Genomic DNA, 16309 nt, shown 5'->3' with positions numbered 1-16309 from the left:
AATGTGAATCCCGCGGGGATATCCTTAATGATTGAAACCTATCGCTCGTTTGGCTCTGATTCCTTTCATATTCTCCGCTGTGGATGAGGAGCGAGGAAGGAGAGGAGCGCCTGGATTTTGTTTCATTCAAGCATAAAATTGAAGTGTCTATGCGTGGATTGTGGATTTTGTGTGATATTGTAACTGGGATTAAAATGTCTGATGAGATGCGCTGTTTGACGGATTTGAGAAATTGAATGAGCCGTTGACGTCACATTAATGAATGAGAATAAAGAGATAAAACTTCATTCAAAATAAAGAATATTCTAAACACGGGTCTCTCGTTCATTAATGTATAAACAATGAATTTATCCCATCTGCCACAGTGGCGCAGCGGTAGTGCTCAATCCTGGCAACCGGGCGACCGGTGTTCGAAACCCCACGTTTCCAATATAATTTTTTGGAATATAATATTAATGATTATACGCAAAGGTAGCCTAGTTTTAAGTTAAAATATTATAAATCTACATGCATTGAGGATGTCATTCTTTATATAGCTCTCAACGTGCACCAAATTGAATTATTCCTACATTGCAAAAAGAAGGAAAAGACTAGGAGAAGTGGGATTCGAACCCGGGCCGCCTGTGTGAAAGTCAAAAGCAGAAACCGTTACACCACAGGGGAGATAAATAAAAGATCCACCATACATCAATCAATGGGTAAGAGAGCCGTATCCTTATTCATAACAGTTTAAAGATCTCATTTGATTATTCAATGCATAAACCTACTGCCAGCAGGAACGTTTAAAGAAATATAATCTGATTGATTGGGGTAATGAGGGATTTAAAATTAGCCTATAGATTATGCATTTAACTTGTCGGCAAGGCTATTGAGCCGCCTGCAATCTGTAAAACAATCAATCAATCAATGCCGTTAGAAGATCTGGATTTCTGCGATCTACACCTGCTGTCTTTTCAACTGAAGCGGCCGCGCGCACTTATCCAGAGTCTCAAGTCTGGTTTGAGTTAACGAGACTGGATCAGCGTTCCAGGAACAGGAAAATCCCGGCTTCAAACATCGGGTTAACTGAATCTGGATAATGGGACTCTCGATCGACTTAGTTGAACCAGGTACGGGGAATAGGGCCCTGGTCTGCTACTATTACTACTACTATTATTATTACTACTACTACTGTTACTACTACTATTATTATTACTACTACTCCTATTACTACTCCTATTACTACTACTATTACTACTGTTACTACTACTACTACTACTACTACTACTACTACTACTACTAATAATAATAATAATAATAATAATAATAATAATAATAATAATAATAATAATATAATAATAATAATAATAATAATAATAATAATAATAATAATATATAGGGATGGGAATCGAGAACCGGTTCCTAATTGTCCGATTCCTGGAATCGCATGCCTCCGTGACTATCGATTCCTCTTATCAATGCCAAGTTATTCTGACAGTTGCGCATTTTAAAACAATAACGTTAGCGCGACGCATGCAGCCATAGCAGACTATTTGATTCCTTGACTAGGAAAACCTAAATGAAAACGAATGCTTTCACTGTATAAATATTCTCCCATTTCATCCATTTTAGATGATCACAATAGACTGAGGCTGCAGCTAGTGGTTCTCGCGCACCTCAGGAAAATCCTTTCACGCTAGCACAGCGGGGTAAACTGACTCAGGAAAAGGTGAACGAGTGTCACAGAGCAGTCACTAAATTTGTAAGGGCTCGAAATTGCGACCATTTTGGTGGGGGCTCAACAATAATTGACAATCAGAAATGTCAAGTTTCATGTTGTTATTCTAACCAGCTTAGTTCTGTTGCATTTCCAATTTATTTATTTAAATTATACATTTATCAGGAATCGATAAGGGAATCGATAAAGAATCGGATCAATAAGCAGAATCTATAATGGAATCGTATCGATAAAATCTTATCAATTCCCATCCCTAATAATATATTACCTGGGCTGCTGTCCAGGTCCATGTGTAGGAGGGGGGTTCTGTCCGCCAGCAGGGGGCGCTCTAATAGCTGATCCTCAAAGAAACTAGTAAAGAAGTCACTACTGAAATCCTCCATCTGATCTGATGAGGGGAGGGGCTAGAGAGAGAGGGAGAGAGAGAGAGAGAGAGAGAGAGAGAGAGAGAGAGAGAGAGAGAGAGAGGGGGGGAGAAAGAGAGAGAGAGAGAGAGAGAGAGAGAGAGAGAGAGAGAGAGAGAGAGAGAGAGAGAGAGAGAGAGAGAGAGAGAGAGAGAGAGAGAGATTAATTAGTGATCAGGTAAATGTTCAGTGCCTTGCTCAATGACACATTGGGCAGGGATTGAAACTTCAGGCTCTCCAACCAGGACACTTGAGTGGAATTCATCTTTAAAACAACAAACTGTCCTGCTGTGTGTGTGTGTGTGTGTGTGTGTGTGTGTGTGTGTGTGTGTGTGTGTGTGTGTGTGTGTGTGTGTGTGTGTGTGTGTGTGTGTGTGTGTGTGTGTGTGTGTGTGTGTGTGTGTGTGTGTGTGTGCAAGACTCTTGCTAACCCTGAGACATTCACAGCTGTTGGCTAGAAGCACATGGAGTAAGCACACACACACACACACACACACACACACATACACACACACACACACACATACATACACACACACACACACACACACACACACACACACACACACACACACACACACACACACACACAGCAGTAATTTTATTGAGTCAGACATGCGTTGTTTAAACAATGTCTGTTTAAATAAATAACACGCAAAAACCCTTAAACAGTACTGTATCACACAGACAGACAGACAGACAGACAGACAGACAGACAGACAGACAGACAGACAGACAGACAGACAGACAGACAGACAGACAGACAGACAGACAGACAGACAGACAGACAGACAGACAGACAGACAGACAGACAGACAGACAGACTGGCAGACAGACAGACAGGAGGACAGGATAGGAGAGGAGGAGAGGAGAAAAGAGAGAAGAGGAGAGTAAAGGAGAGGAGAGGAGAGGGAGAGGGAGAGGGAGAGGAGGAGAGGAGAGGGAGAGGGAGAGGGAGAAAAGGAGAGGAGAGGAGGAGAGGAGAGGGAGAGGAGGATGGTAGAGGAGGATATCTGGTGTTTTTATGAAGCCAAGAGAGGCTGTTACAGGTGTGAGAAAAAAGAGGGAGAGAAGGGAGGATACAGAGTGATAATTATAAAGTCAGGGAGTTCCATCTGTAATTAACATCTAAACCAGTCTAAACACACCTCTCTCTCTCTCTCTCTCTCTCTCTCTCTCTCTCTCTCTCTCTCTCTCTCTCTTCTTTTCCCCTCTCCTTTCTTCTCCTCTCCTCTTCTACCTCCATCTGCATCTTCCAGTATAATGAGTAATGCAATTTCTATAATCTCACTAAACATTTCACCATCATACATGTAGACATTAATATCTCTCTCTGAGACACACGTACATGTAGACATTAATATCTCTCTGAGACACACATACATGTATACATTAATATCTCTCTGAGACACACATACATGTAGACATTAATATCTCCCTCTGAGACACACATACATGTAGACATTAATATCTCTCTGAGACACACATACATGTAGACATTAATATCTCCCTCTGAGACACACATACATGTAGAAATTAATATCTCTCTGAGACACACATACATGTAGACATTAATATCTCTCTGAGACACACATACATGTAGACATTAATATCTCTCTCTGAGACACACATACATGTAGACAATAATATCTCCCTCTGAGACACACGTACATGTAGACATTAATATCTCCCTCTGAGACACACATACATGTGGACATTAATATCTCTGAGACACACATACATGTAGACATTAATATCTCTGAGACACACATACATGTAGATATTAATATCTCCCTCTGAGACACACATACATGTAGACATTAATATCTCCCTCTGAGACACACGTACATGTAGACATTAATATCTCCCTCTGAGACACACATACATGTAGACATTAATATATCTGAGACACACATACATGTAGACATTAATATCTCTCTGAGACACACATACATGTAGACATTAATATCTCTGAGACACACATACATGTAGACATTAATATCTCCCTCTGAGACACACATACATGTAGACATTAATATCTCCCTCTGAGACACACGTACATGTAGACATTAATATATCTGAGACACACATACATGTAGACATTAATATCTCTCTGAGACACACATAAATGTAGACATTAATATCTCTCTGAGACACACATACATGTAGACATTAATATCTCTGAGACACACATACATGTAGACATTAATATCACTCTGAGACACACATACATGTAGACATTAATATCTCTCTGAGACACACACACATGTAGACATTAATATCTCTCTCAGAGACACACATACAGTCATGTAGACATTAATATCTCTCTCTGAGACACACTTACATGTAGATATTAATATCTCTCTCTGAGACACACATACATGTAGACATTAATATCTCTCTCTGAGACACACGTACATGTAGACATTAATATCTCTCTCTGAGACACACATACATGTAGACATTAATATCTCTCTCTGAGACACACATACATGTAGACATTAATATCTCTCTCTGAGACACACATACATGTAGACATTAATATCTCTCTCTGACACACACTTACATGTAGATATTAATATCTCTCTCTGAGACACACATACATGTAGACATTAATATCTCTCTCTGAGACACACGTACATGTAGACATTAATATCTCTCTCTGAGACACACATACATGTAGACATTAATATCTCTCTCTGAGACACACATACATGTAGACATTAATATCTCTCTCTGAGACACACGTACATGTAGACATTAATATCTCTCTCTGAGACACACATACATGTAGACATTAATATCTCTCTCTGAGACACACATACATGTAGACATTAATATCTCTCTCTGAGACACACGTACATGTAGACATTAATATCTCTCTCTGAGACACACATACATGTAGACATTAATATCTCCCTCTGAGACACACATACATGTAGACATTAATATCTCTCTGAGACACACATACATGTAGACAATAATATCTCCCTCTGAGACACACATACATGTAGACATTAATATCTCTGAGACACACATACATGTAGACATTAATATCTCTCTGAGACACAAATAAATGTAGACAATAATATCTCCCTCTGAGACACACATAAATGTAGACAATAATATCTCCCTCTGAGACACACATACATGTAGACATTAATATCTCTCTGAGACACACACACATGTAGACATTAATATCTCTCTCAGAGACACACATACAGTCATGTAGACATTAATATCTCTCTCTGAGACACACGTACATGTAGATATTAATATCTCTCTCTGAGACACACATACATGTAGACATTAATATCTCTCTCTGAGACACACGTACATGTAGACATTAATATCTCTCTCTGAGACACACATACATGTAGACATTAATATCTCTCTCTGAGACACACATACATGTAGACATTAATATCTCTCTCTGAGACACACATACATGTAGACATTAATATCTCCCTCTGAGACACACATACATGTAGACATTAATATCTCTCTCTGAGACACACATACATGTAGACATTAATATCTCTCTGAGACACACATACATGTAGACATTAATATCTCTCTGAGACACACATAAATGTAGACAATAATATCTCTCTGAGACACACATACATGTAGACATTAATATCTCTGAGACACACATACATGTAGACATTAATATCACTCTGAGACACACATACATGTATACATTAATATCTCTCTGAGACACACATACATGTAGACATTAATATCTCTCTCTGAGACACACATACATGTAGACATTAATATCTCTCTGAGACACACATACATGTAGACATTAATATATATCTCTGAGACACACATACATGTAGACATTAATATCTCTCTCTGAGACACACATACATGTAGACATTAATATCTCTCTATGAGACACACATACATGTAGACATTAATATCTCTCTGAGACACACACACATGTAGACATTAATATCTCTCTGAGACACACATACATGTAGACATTAATATCTCTCTCTGAGACACACATACATGAACACATTAATATCTCTGAAACACACATACATGTAGACATTAATATCTCTCTGAGACACACATACATGTAGACATTAATATCTCTCTGAGACACACGTACATGTAGACATTAATATCTCTCTCTGAGACACACATACATGTAGACATTAATATCTCCCTCTGAGACACACGTACATGTAGACATTAATATCTCTCTGAGACACACATACATGAACACATTAATATCTCTGAGACACACATACATGTAGACATTAATATCTCTCTCTGAGACACACATACATGTAGACATTAATATCGCTCTCTGAGACACACATACATGTAGACATTAATATTAGGGGTGGGAATCACCAGTTTCATCATGATACGATACGATATCGATTCTTTGGACAACGATACGATATTTGCCGATATCACAAAGTCTCTCACGATACAATACGATTAGATTAGATTCAGGTGCCTGCAATCGATATGAGATGATATCATATGCCCATTTAACACAATCAGTAACATTTAGATCAACTAAAAAAAAGGTAACAAATATCATTTGACATTTGTATTTTTGAGCTCTTCCAGACATTTAAAGGAAAATCAATCTATTGTTTTTAATACAAATAGACCTCCTGTTCACTGTAAAGTGCCACGTTTTTGATATATTGAGCTTTAAACTTTAAGCTCCATTTTTTGGAACTCAAAACTCACAGCCTAAAACCCCTCCCTACCTCCCTCTCCCAAACCGTTCCTACAACAATTTGTTGATGTTGCATGATCATGTATAGGCCTACATTTATTATGTATTATATTGTTTATGTTTAAATAACATTTAAACATCAAACTCCTGACCTCATCTGGTCTTTCCAAAGACGTGCGCACACACACACACAGAAAGAGTTTGAGTGTGATACCGTGTTGGTGTAATAATATTTTCCCATTCAGTGAACCCTGTTATTCCTCCCCTATGTCCTCCCTTCTTTCCCCATATTACGGAGTAGAGCAGTATATGTAAACCCTTAGGGAAGGTATTGATATTGTGTCTAGCCCAGACGTGGGCCGCACTTAGTCTGGGTACAACGAGAGCACTTGGTGCCTAGAGCGTAATCACCTAATGATCAGACTGTAATTATTGTGTAACAATAACCATGGTGCAATAATCACCAGACGTAGCTATGGTGTAACTAGGCCAATGATATAATAATACTCAGACTGAATGGGAGCACGGTGTGTGTGTCTTTTATTGAGCCTAATCCTAACCCTTTGATGCGGGTAATATATCTATTATTAACCCCTTCCTATTCAACCTTCCCTTTTCCACTGTAAGGTTTCTTTTTTTTTAAACTTTATGTTTTAGCGTTTATCGCTTTTCTGGTCAAGCATGACCGACAGAAACAGGTTGAAACGGGATGTAGAGCAGGGGAAGACATTCTGATAAATGACGGCGGGTCCGGGAATCGAACTCGTGTCCACCAGATCCGTGACGAGCACGGTTTTCCCCGATGCAGAAATAGCGCCGAGATATGCGGTGAGCTACTGGAGCTCCCATCCACTGTAAGGTTTCTGGTGTTAATGAGGCAGGGTACTGCTTGCGGAGGGAACCAAGTTATTTATTTACCATTCGGTCATTAGGTGTGGGGGGTGCTAAGGGGACAATTGGGGAGAGTGAGGGCGTGTTGGGGAGTACTGCTGACTGCCCAAGAGAGAGGGAGGAAGACCAGAGTACCGGACTAGGTTTGTAAATCCTGGGCCTCATACACCCCCACTGCCAGCCTCCAGTTGACGCTCCTGACCCCAAAGACGGAGGTGCAGCTAGCCAGAGTTCTACTGTGTCTCGCTACCTAGTGACCGTGCACCACAGTTCCCACAAAGCAGGGATAATCCACCCTGCTACATTTGGCGTCACGAACAGGATCTACATCCTACTCCACTCCCTCGTAAGTGACGACCAAGAGACCTAAGATGTCAGACAGCGACACCCCGAAGCCGGAGGCCAAACCCGGGCCGTCCCGGGTGAAGCAAGGAGATGACTCGCCGTCCCCGCTCAAAGAGGAAGGAAGGGAAGCCGGGACGGTGCAGACCTTGACCGCCGAGGTGGAGTTCCTAAAGGGTCAACTCCAAGACCAGGCGGGCGTCCTGGATCACCAGCGCGAACAATTAGAGCAGGCCCGACGCCAAGAGTCGCTTGCCTTGGCACAGGCCGTGCTCCAACAGCTTCATCCCGCGCCCCTCCCAGTGGTGTACGTCCAACGAGAGCGGAAGTGCAGCGAATTTGGAGGGGAAAAGGAGAGAGGGGAACCGCCAGTAGAAGACTGGATCCAGGTGATGAGGACCCACCTCTGTGCCAGTAGAATACCTGAGGAGGAACAAGGCAGGACAGGAGCAGCTAGGTGCGCGCCAAGAGCAACTATTCCTGGCCTTCCAACAGGAACGTGATGCGCCCCGGAGAGGTGCCACTGGGCGGCGACGCCGAGACGACGCGACCGCCGCCACACGGGAACCACCCCGCCGAGATGAAGAGGGCAGGCTGATCTGCTACGCCTGCAATCAGCCGGGCCACATCAGCAGGGATTGTCCCCGCTCAGCCCGCGGGCCATGCCTAGCCGTAAACCCCGCCCCCGAAGCTCCGGGCCCGACAGGGTACCGGCCCGGGCCACGAAGAGTTCAAGTTTCAAGTTTCAAGTTTCTTTAATAGTTGTCATACAGAAGTACAGAATACTTTTATACAAAATGCTTCTTACTGTTACGCTCCAGAGACTGTGCAAGACAAGATAAGTATGAAATAAAATAACATAGTATAGTATGTAAATTAGAAGTAAAAAAAGAATTAGGTCACAGTGTTCAGTATAGACATATGTACAATGTTCGATGCAGAATAGACGTAACTGAGTTACCATATAATATACAATACTATGCAGTGTACTAATATACAATACTATATAGTGCAAGGCAGAAATGGGATGAGGTGCAATTTAGGTACAATTTACAGTAGGTGTACGAGTTGTAGTGCAAATCCTTTATCAATAAATATAAAGTGTGTTTGTGTGATCTAAAGTGTGGAGAGTGGGTGCTGCAGTGTGTTGTTTGTTTAAGTGAGTGTGTGCGTGTGGGTGTGTGTGCTGTGTGCATTTGATGGTTGTTGCATAGTGTTTATTGTTCGTTTAGCAGCCTGATGGCCTGGGGATAGAAGCTTCTTCTGAGTCTTTCTGTGCTCGCCTTAAGACTCCGGTATCGCTTGCCTGACCGCAGCAGTTCAAAGAGGCAGTTGTTCGGGTGGCTCGAGTCCTTAATAATTCTCTTAGCCTTCCCCCTGCACCGCTTGTTGTAAATGTTCTGGAGGGTGGGAAGCCCCCCTCCAATTGTGCGTTCGGCTGAACGTGTCACTCTTTGTAGTCTGCTACGGTCTTGTGCAGTGCTATTCCCAAACCAGGAGGTGATGTTGCCAGTCAGGATGCTCTCTATTGTACATGAGTAGAAGTTTCTAAGGATCTTCTGACTGACTTGGAACTTCCTTAGGCGCCTGAGGAAGTAGAGGCGTTGTCGTGCCTTCTTCACAACACTGTCAATGTGTGTGGTCCATGTCAAGTCCTCGGATATGTGGGCTCCGAGGTACTTGAAACTGTTCACTCTCTCAACCGGTGCCCCGTCGATGCTGAGGGGGCTGTAGTCCTTGACCCCCGACCTCCTGAAGTCCACAATCATCTCTTTTGTTTTGCTGACGTTCAGGGAGAGGCAGTTCTCCTGACACCACTGTGACATATTTTCTACCTCTTCCAGGTAGGCCCTCTCGTCGTTGGCAGAGATCAGGCCCACCACTACTGTGTCATCAGCAAATTTGATGATTGTGTTGTTGTTCCGCTGTGCCACGCAGTCATGTGTGTACAGGGAGTAGAGGAGGGGAAGAGCAGTGGACGCCGTCGCAGCCGGAGTCACCGACTCGGCTACGGAGGGCATTGGGACGCAGGACGTGCACGGGGAGTGCCTCACCCTAGACGTTCAGATCGACGGGGTCGAGACCCGCTGCCTCTTCGATACAGGCGCCGAAGTCACAACCATGAACGAGAGTCACTTCAGAAGACACTTTCCGCGGTCGAGGTTGACCCCCTCCAACTGGATCACCCTCATCGCCGCCAACGGGTTGGAGATCCCAGTGGTGGGGTGTCTATACGCCGAGGTGAAGTGCCTAGAGATGACGTTTGTGGGTAAATGCATATTCATCCTAAAGGACGACCCCGCCCGAGTGGCACCAGGAGACGCCGTCCAGGGACTTCTGGGCATGAACGTGCTCGGCGGGGTAGACGGCCTGTTCAGAGGAATCAAGGGGATGCGCCTGGCGAGCCGAAGACGGGTCGACGCTAAGAGCATGGCCATCCGCCGTATAGTCACCGCCATGGCCCAAGAAGCCAGAGAGTGTACCGCCCCGGGAAGAATGGGGTACGTCAAAGTGGCCGGCCGAGAGCTGGTGGTCATTCCCCCACACAGCGAAGTGATCGTCTCAGGCCGCTGCGAGACGACGGTGGGGATGCGGCGCCCCGTGATGCTAGAGAACACGCCAAGTGCTAACCTGCCCCCCGGAATGCTGGTGGCGAACGTGGTGACCTACGCCCGACAGGGAAGAGTGCCGGTGCGGGTGTTGAACCCGACTGACGTTGAGATGGTGCTCAGACCCAGGTCCAGGCTGGCGGAGCTCCACTGTCCCCGTCAAGTGCGGCCTAAGGAGAGGGTGACCGTGGAGGAAGTAGACGGAGGCGTCCGAGTGACGGCGATTGAGGCTCGAGACAGCCCGCCAGAGGTAGAGCTGTACGGGAGGGTCCGAGGACTGGCCGTGCCCGTGCAGGCGAATCTGCAAGATCTCACGCCGGCCCAAGTGAGCCGACTAAATCAAGTGCTGGAGAAACACAAGGCGGTGTTCTCCGTGGACGACGGAGACTACGGTTACACAACCACGGTCACTCACTACGTCCCCACCGGTAACGCATCCCCGGTCAAGCAACAGCACCGCCGAATACCGCCTCACGTGTTTCAGGAGGTAAAGCGGCACGTACAAGACCTGGTGGACCAGGGGGTGCTAGTAGAGAGCTGCAGTCCGTGGGCGTCGCCCGCCGTGATCGTCATAAAGAAGGACGGCTCCGTGCGGTTCTGCTGTGACTACCGCCGCCTCAATAACGTAACGCACCGAGATGCGTACCCCCTACCTCGTATTGAAGAGTCCCTAGACGCCTTGGGGCAGGCCAAGATCTTCTCCTCACTCGACCTCACCGCTGGCTACTTCCAAGTGGCGGTGAAAGAAGAGGATCAAGAGAAGACAGCCGTCACGACGCCCTTCGGCCTATACCAGTGGACCCGCATGCCCTTCGGCTTGTGTAACGCACCCGCAACCTTTCAGCGGTTGATGACCGCCGTGCTGGGAGACCTGGCCTTCGACGTCCTGCTTGTCTATTTAGACAACGTTTTAGTGTTCGCCCGTGACTTCGAGAGCCATTGCCAGAAGTTGGACCTGGTGTTTGGACGACTGCGGGAACATGGGCTCAAACTCAAGCCCCGAAAGTGCTTCCTTTCTGAAGACCGAGGTCAAATTCCTGGGACACGTTGTCTCCGCAGCCGGCATACAGGTTGACACCGACCAGGTGAAGGCGTTGGAGGACTGGCCGGCGCCACGCTCAGCGAAGGAGGTGAGACAGGTTATCGGGTTCCTGTCCTATTATCGGCGGTTCGTGCCCCGCTTCGCCCAAGTGGCCCAGCCCCTGCATGCCCTGATGGGAAAAGAAAAGAAGGGGTTCGCTAAAGGCCGGCCCGAGGCCTTCAAGTGGACTCTGCAGTGTCAGACGGCCTTCGATCATCTGCGGGAGTGCCTCTTGACGCCTCCGGTGCTGGCCTACCCCGACCTCCAACTCCCCTTCATAGTGACCACGGACGGGAGCTATTTGGGACTGGGAGCGGTACTAAGCCAGAAGCAAGAGGGCGTGGAGCGAGTCATCGCCTTTGCGAGCCGAGGTCTGCGTGGGTCCGAAAGGAATGACCAAAATTACAGTGCATTCAAGCTGGAACTCCTCGCCCTGAAGTGGGCAGTCACTGAGAAGTTCCGAGACCTCTTGATGTACGCCCAGTTCACCGTGATCACCGACCACAACCCGTTGAAACACCTAGGTACGGCCAACCTGGGAGCAGTGGAGCAGCGCTGGAACGCTCAGCTCGCAGAGTACGACTTCGTGGTCCAGTACAAGCCTGGTCGACTCAACCAGAACGCCGACGCCCTGTCTCGCATGCCGATGCGGACTGAACCTGAGGTAGAAGACACCGAAAAAGACTTCCTAACAATACCCGCGACCGGCACTCACACCCGTCAGGGTCTACCGGAACGGACCGCCTCCTTGTGCGCCCCCGCCTCAGTCGCCCGCGATGGCTACGTCCTGGTCCCAGCGGAAGAAGTACGGGCCCTGCTAGGCCCCGAGAGACCGACCGAGACATGGGAGGTCCCGAGCGCCAGCGCTTGTCGGATAGCGACACAGAAAGGGAACAGCGGGTATGACTGGGCGGAAATGCGGCAGCTACAGGCGGACGATCCCGAGTTGGGTCCGGTGTGGCGGGCAGTGACCCGGGGAGTCCCTCCCACCAAAGTACAGTTGAAGGAGGGAGACCCGAGACTCCGCAAGTTATACGGGCAGTGGGAGCGGTTTCGTCTGCACCAACAAGTACTGTTTCGACGCGTCAGTGACCCCCGGGACGGGGAGGAGGTTCTGCAGCTGGTGGTGCCCACGGCCCTGCGACGGAGGATCTACGAGACCCAACACGAAGATGGAGGACACTACGGAGGGCAAGGGACAGTGGACCTGATGAGGCGAAGTTATTACTGGACCGGGATGACAGAAGAGGTGAAGAAATGGGTGCAGCAATGCAAGCGATGCGCATTAGCCCGGGACGTGTTTCCTAAAGCCCAGGCCCTGATGACCTGCACCAACGTGACAGCCCCCATGGAGGTCCTTGCTATGGACTTTACCGTGTTGGAAAGGTCAGTGGGTGGCTATGAGAACGTACTGGTACTGACCGACATGTTCACCAGATTCACTATTGCCATACCGACCAAAGATCAGACGGCGAAGACCACCGCCGCCGCCATCATCAAGCATTGGTTCGTGTATTACGGTTGCCCTGCCCGACTCCATGCCGACCAAGGGCGTAATTTCGAGTCGAGCGTCATCAAGGAACTCTGCCGACTGTACGGAATCTCCAAGAGCCGCACCACGCCTTACCATCCCCAGGGGAATGGGCAATGTGAGAGGTTCAACCGGACGATGCACGACATGCTGCGGAGTCTGCCCGCAGAGAAGAAGCGAGACTGGAAGGAGCACCTACCCGAGTTGGTACTCACGTACAACTGCCATGTGCACTCCTCCATGGGGTACTCCCCCTTCTACCTGCTCTTCGGTAGGGACGCCAGAATGCCCCGAGATGTCCTGGGGGGCCGAGACCCAACACGAAGATGGAGGACACTACGGAGGGCAAGGGACAGTGGACCTGATGAGGCGAAGTTATTACTGGACCGGGATGACAGAAGAGGTGAAGAAATGGGTGCAGCAATGCAAGCGATGCGCATTAGCCCGGGACGTGTTTCCTAAAGCCCAGGCCCTGATGACCTGCACCAACGTGACAGCCCCCATGGAGGTCCTTGCTATGGACTTTACCGTGTTGGAAAGGTCAGTGGGTGGCTATGAGAACGTACTGGTACTGACTGACATGTTCACCAGATTCACTATTGCCATACCGACCAAAGATCAGACGGCGAAGACCACCGCCGCCGCCATCATCAAGCATTGGTTCGTGTATTACGGTTGCCCTGCCCGACTCCATGCCGACCAAGGGTGTAATTTCGAGTCGAGCGTCATCAAGGAACTCTGCCGACTGTACGGAATCTCCAAGAGCCGCACCACGCCTTAGCCTCATTAGCCTCATTCATTGATCGGATGGATGGCTATCAAAACAAGGCCCGATCGGGATGTACTTTACGTGAAAAAGATCTTACCGTGGGCCGGTGGGATCCCCCTGAGCATTTCCCCGTTATCGATCGCCATCTGGTAGATCGATATGTCCATTAGCTGATGATAAATCCCCTTATTGCATAGTGAAATCTGCGATGCAAAACGTAATCCAAGCTACAGGCTGCAGATCCAGAATCGAGCTAACTGAAAACTCCATTGAAAGTAAAAAAAAAAATAGTCCACCGTTCAGCCACAGGGCACACTCCATTATCGCGACAGCGCCGCTAAGAGGATCTGGCCGGTATTGCACCTTCTCGAATTCAAAGAGTAGGGTACATCTGCAGTGCCACTCGGCGACCTTTTTTTTTTTTTTAATTTTTTTTATTATTGCAAAACAAAACTTATTAAAAGTCAGTACTAACACACAATGTATAATGAAACTTTCAGTAAAGGTGGTTAAAATATATGCAAGTACAGAAACAGGATAAAACAAAAATAGTCAATAATAACATTTTAACCGTATACCGTGTATATCCAGCGAAGTTACAATTATATAAATGTTAGTATATAATATACCCCTAATACCTATTTTCTAAAACCCTAAAAGCCACTCGGCGACCTTGAATAGGTTATTAAAATGGAATAAAGCCAAAACAACCTTCCCACGGACATGTCCGTGATTCTGTCCACAACGGGTGGAATCGAATCACGGAGATATCCGTGCTTGGGCGGGATTGTGTTAAATCCAATCTATTATTATTATTATTATTATTATTATTATTATTATTATTATTATTATTATTATTATTATTATTATTATTATTATTATTATTATTATTATTATTAAATTCACAAAAAAAAGTTAACTTAAAGGGACAGGCACATGAATGAGCCTCTTACACTTTCACAGGGAAAAACACACACACACACACACACAGACACACTTACGGAAGGTGTCCATCAACTGTACAGAGTCTGGTCTAGGTTGCACTTTCTTAAGCCCCGCCTCTATGCACAGGCCACGCCCCTTTCATATATCAATAACCGTTTGTCGTAGAGACTTATGGGAGGTGTCAATCAACTCAGTACAAACCTCTGCATTCATTGGTCTACTCTAGATTAACCACACCGCATTCTGAATGCATGCCCATGGCCCTTTCATATCTCATGAACCGTTTGTCCTCTTTCATTGGTCTATGTTTGCCCTGCCCCTTATATGCTTAAGTCCCGCCCACTTTTGCATCTTTTGAACCGTTTGTCATAGAGACTTGCTCAACGGGGGGAGATCCACCTGTCCTGGGCTGCACACCTGTGGCAAATTGAGGTAATCAATGTACTACACAGGTTAAATCTGCCATCCTCACACACACACATGGAAGAGAGCCTTTGTCCAGACATGTTCCATCTGCTCTGACTTGTAAATTCTCGCCATTACTCATCTCTGCCTCTGTGTCAGAAGCCACTTCATGTGGCCTGTAGCATGATCTAGTCGTGGTCTAGTTCAGGGGTTCCCAAACTTTTCAGGCCGGGACCCAGAAAATAAGGCGTCAGAGAGCCACGGCCCAATGCACATCGTCAGGCTTTTTTTTCTTTTTTTTTTGCCAGGCGACCGATTTTTTAAGCCAAATATCACTTCAATCCTATTAAGTTAGTTCAAGTTAGTTATTCATTTATATGTGCTATTTATGAGAGGGCTAACTTGTTGCAAAATAATAATGATAATAATAATAGCCTCATTAAAATACTATTGTTGCTTCGGTTGTTTTCAGCGTTTTATGTGCATAATCTGTTATTTAGTTTGAAATGTTCGTTGAAATAAGTAGATTTTTCGTTTTTGTTTATTTATTAAGTTAATATAAAACCATATAGTCACATTTTAGAATACAATAGAATATAATTTTAGAATACAACTAGAAACACTGTCCTGGCCTGCTTCTAAGTTCAGTGACCTGAAAAAAAAAGTTTTTTTTTTTTTTTTTTTTTTTTTTTTTTAATCATCTCACGGCCCTCCCGTGGCTGCTCGCGGCCCACCTTTGGGTCGCGACCCCGACTTTGGGAACCACTGGTCTAGATGTGGTCTAGTGCTACATAAAAATGTTCGCCATCTCCCTTTGAGTCACACATACATGTAGACATTTCAGCATAGGAGTCAGAGGTCAGGGGTCAGATATTTGAGGCACCACAGGAGCAGGTAGGGGTTC

At 45.9% G+C, this 16309-nt stretch overlaps 1 protein-coding gene across 1 annotated transcript in view; it reads right to left on the bottom strand.

The window, feature by feature from the left end:
- Positions 1-16309, bottom strand: part of creb3l1 (cAMP responsive element binding protein 3-like 1) — a gene marked incomplete at its 3' end in the record, with an annotated part of 136585 nt that overhangs the window by 92921 nt on the left and 27355 nt on the right. Inside the window, exon 2 of the mRNA XM_084323932.1 lies at positions 1986-2121. Within this exon, the coding sequence (XP_084180058.1) occupies positions 1986-2121 (136 nt within the window). The remainder of the gene's footprint in view (positions 1-1985; positions 2122-16309) is intronic.

The sequence above is a fragment of the Notolepis coatsorum genome (genome assembly GCF_963971535.1).
Source record: "Notolepis coatsorum genome assembly, chromosome: 1".
NCBI lineage: Eukaryota > Metazoa > Chordata > Actinopteri > Aulopiformes > Paralepididae > Notolepis > Notolepis coatsorum.
The sequence above is the reverse complement of the archived record's forward strand: the minus strand, read 5'-3'. Positions and strand labels throughout refer to the sequence as shown.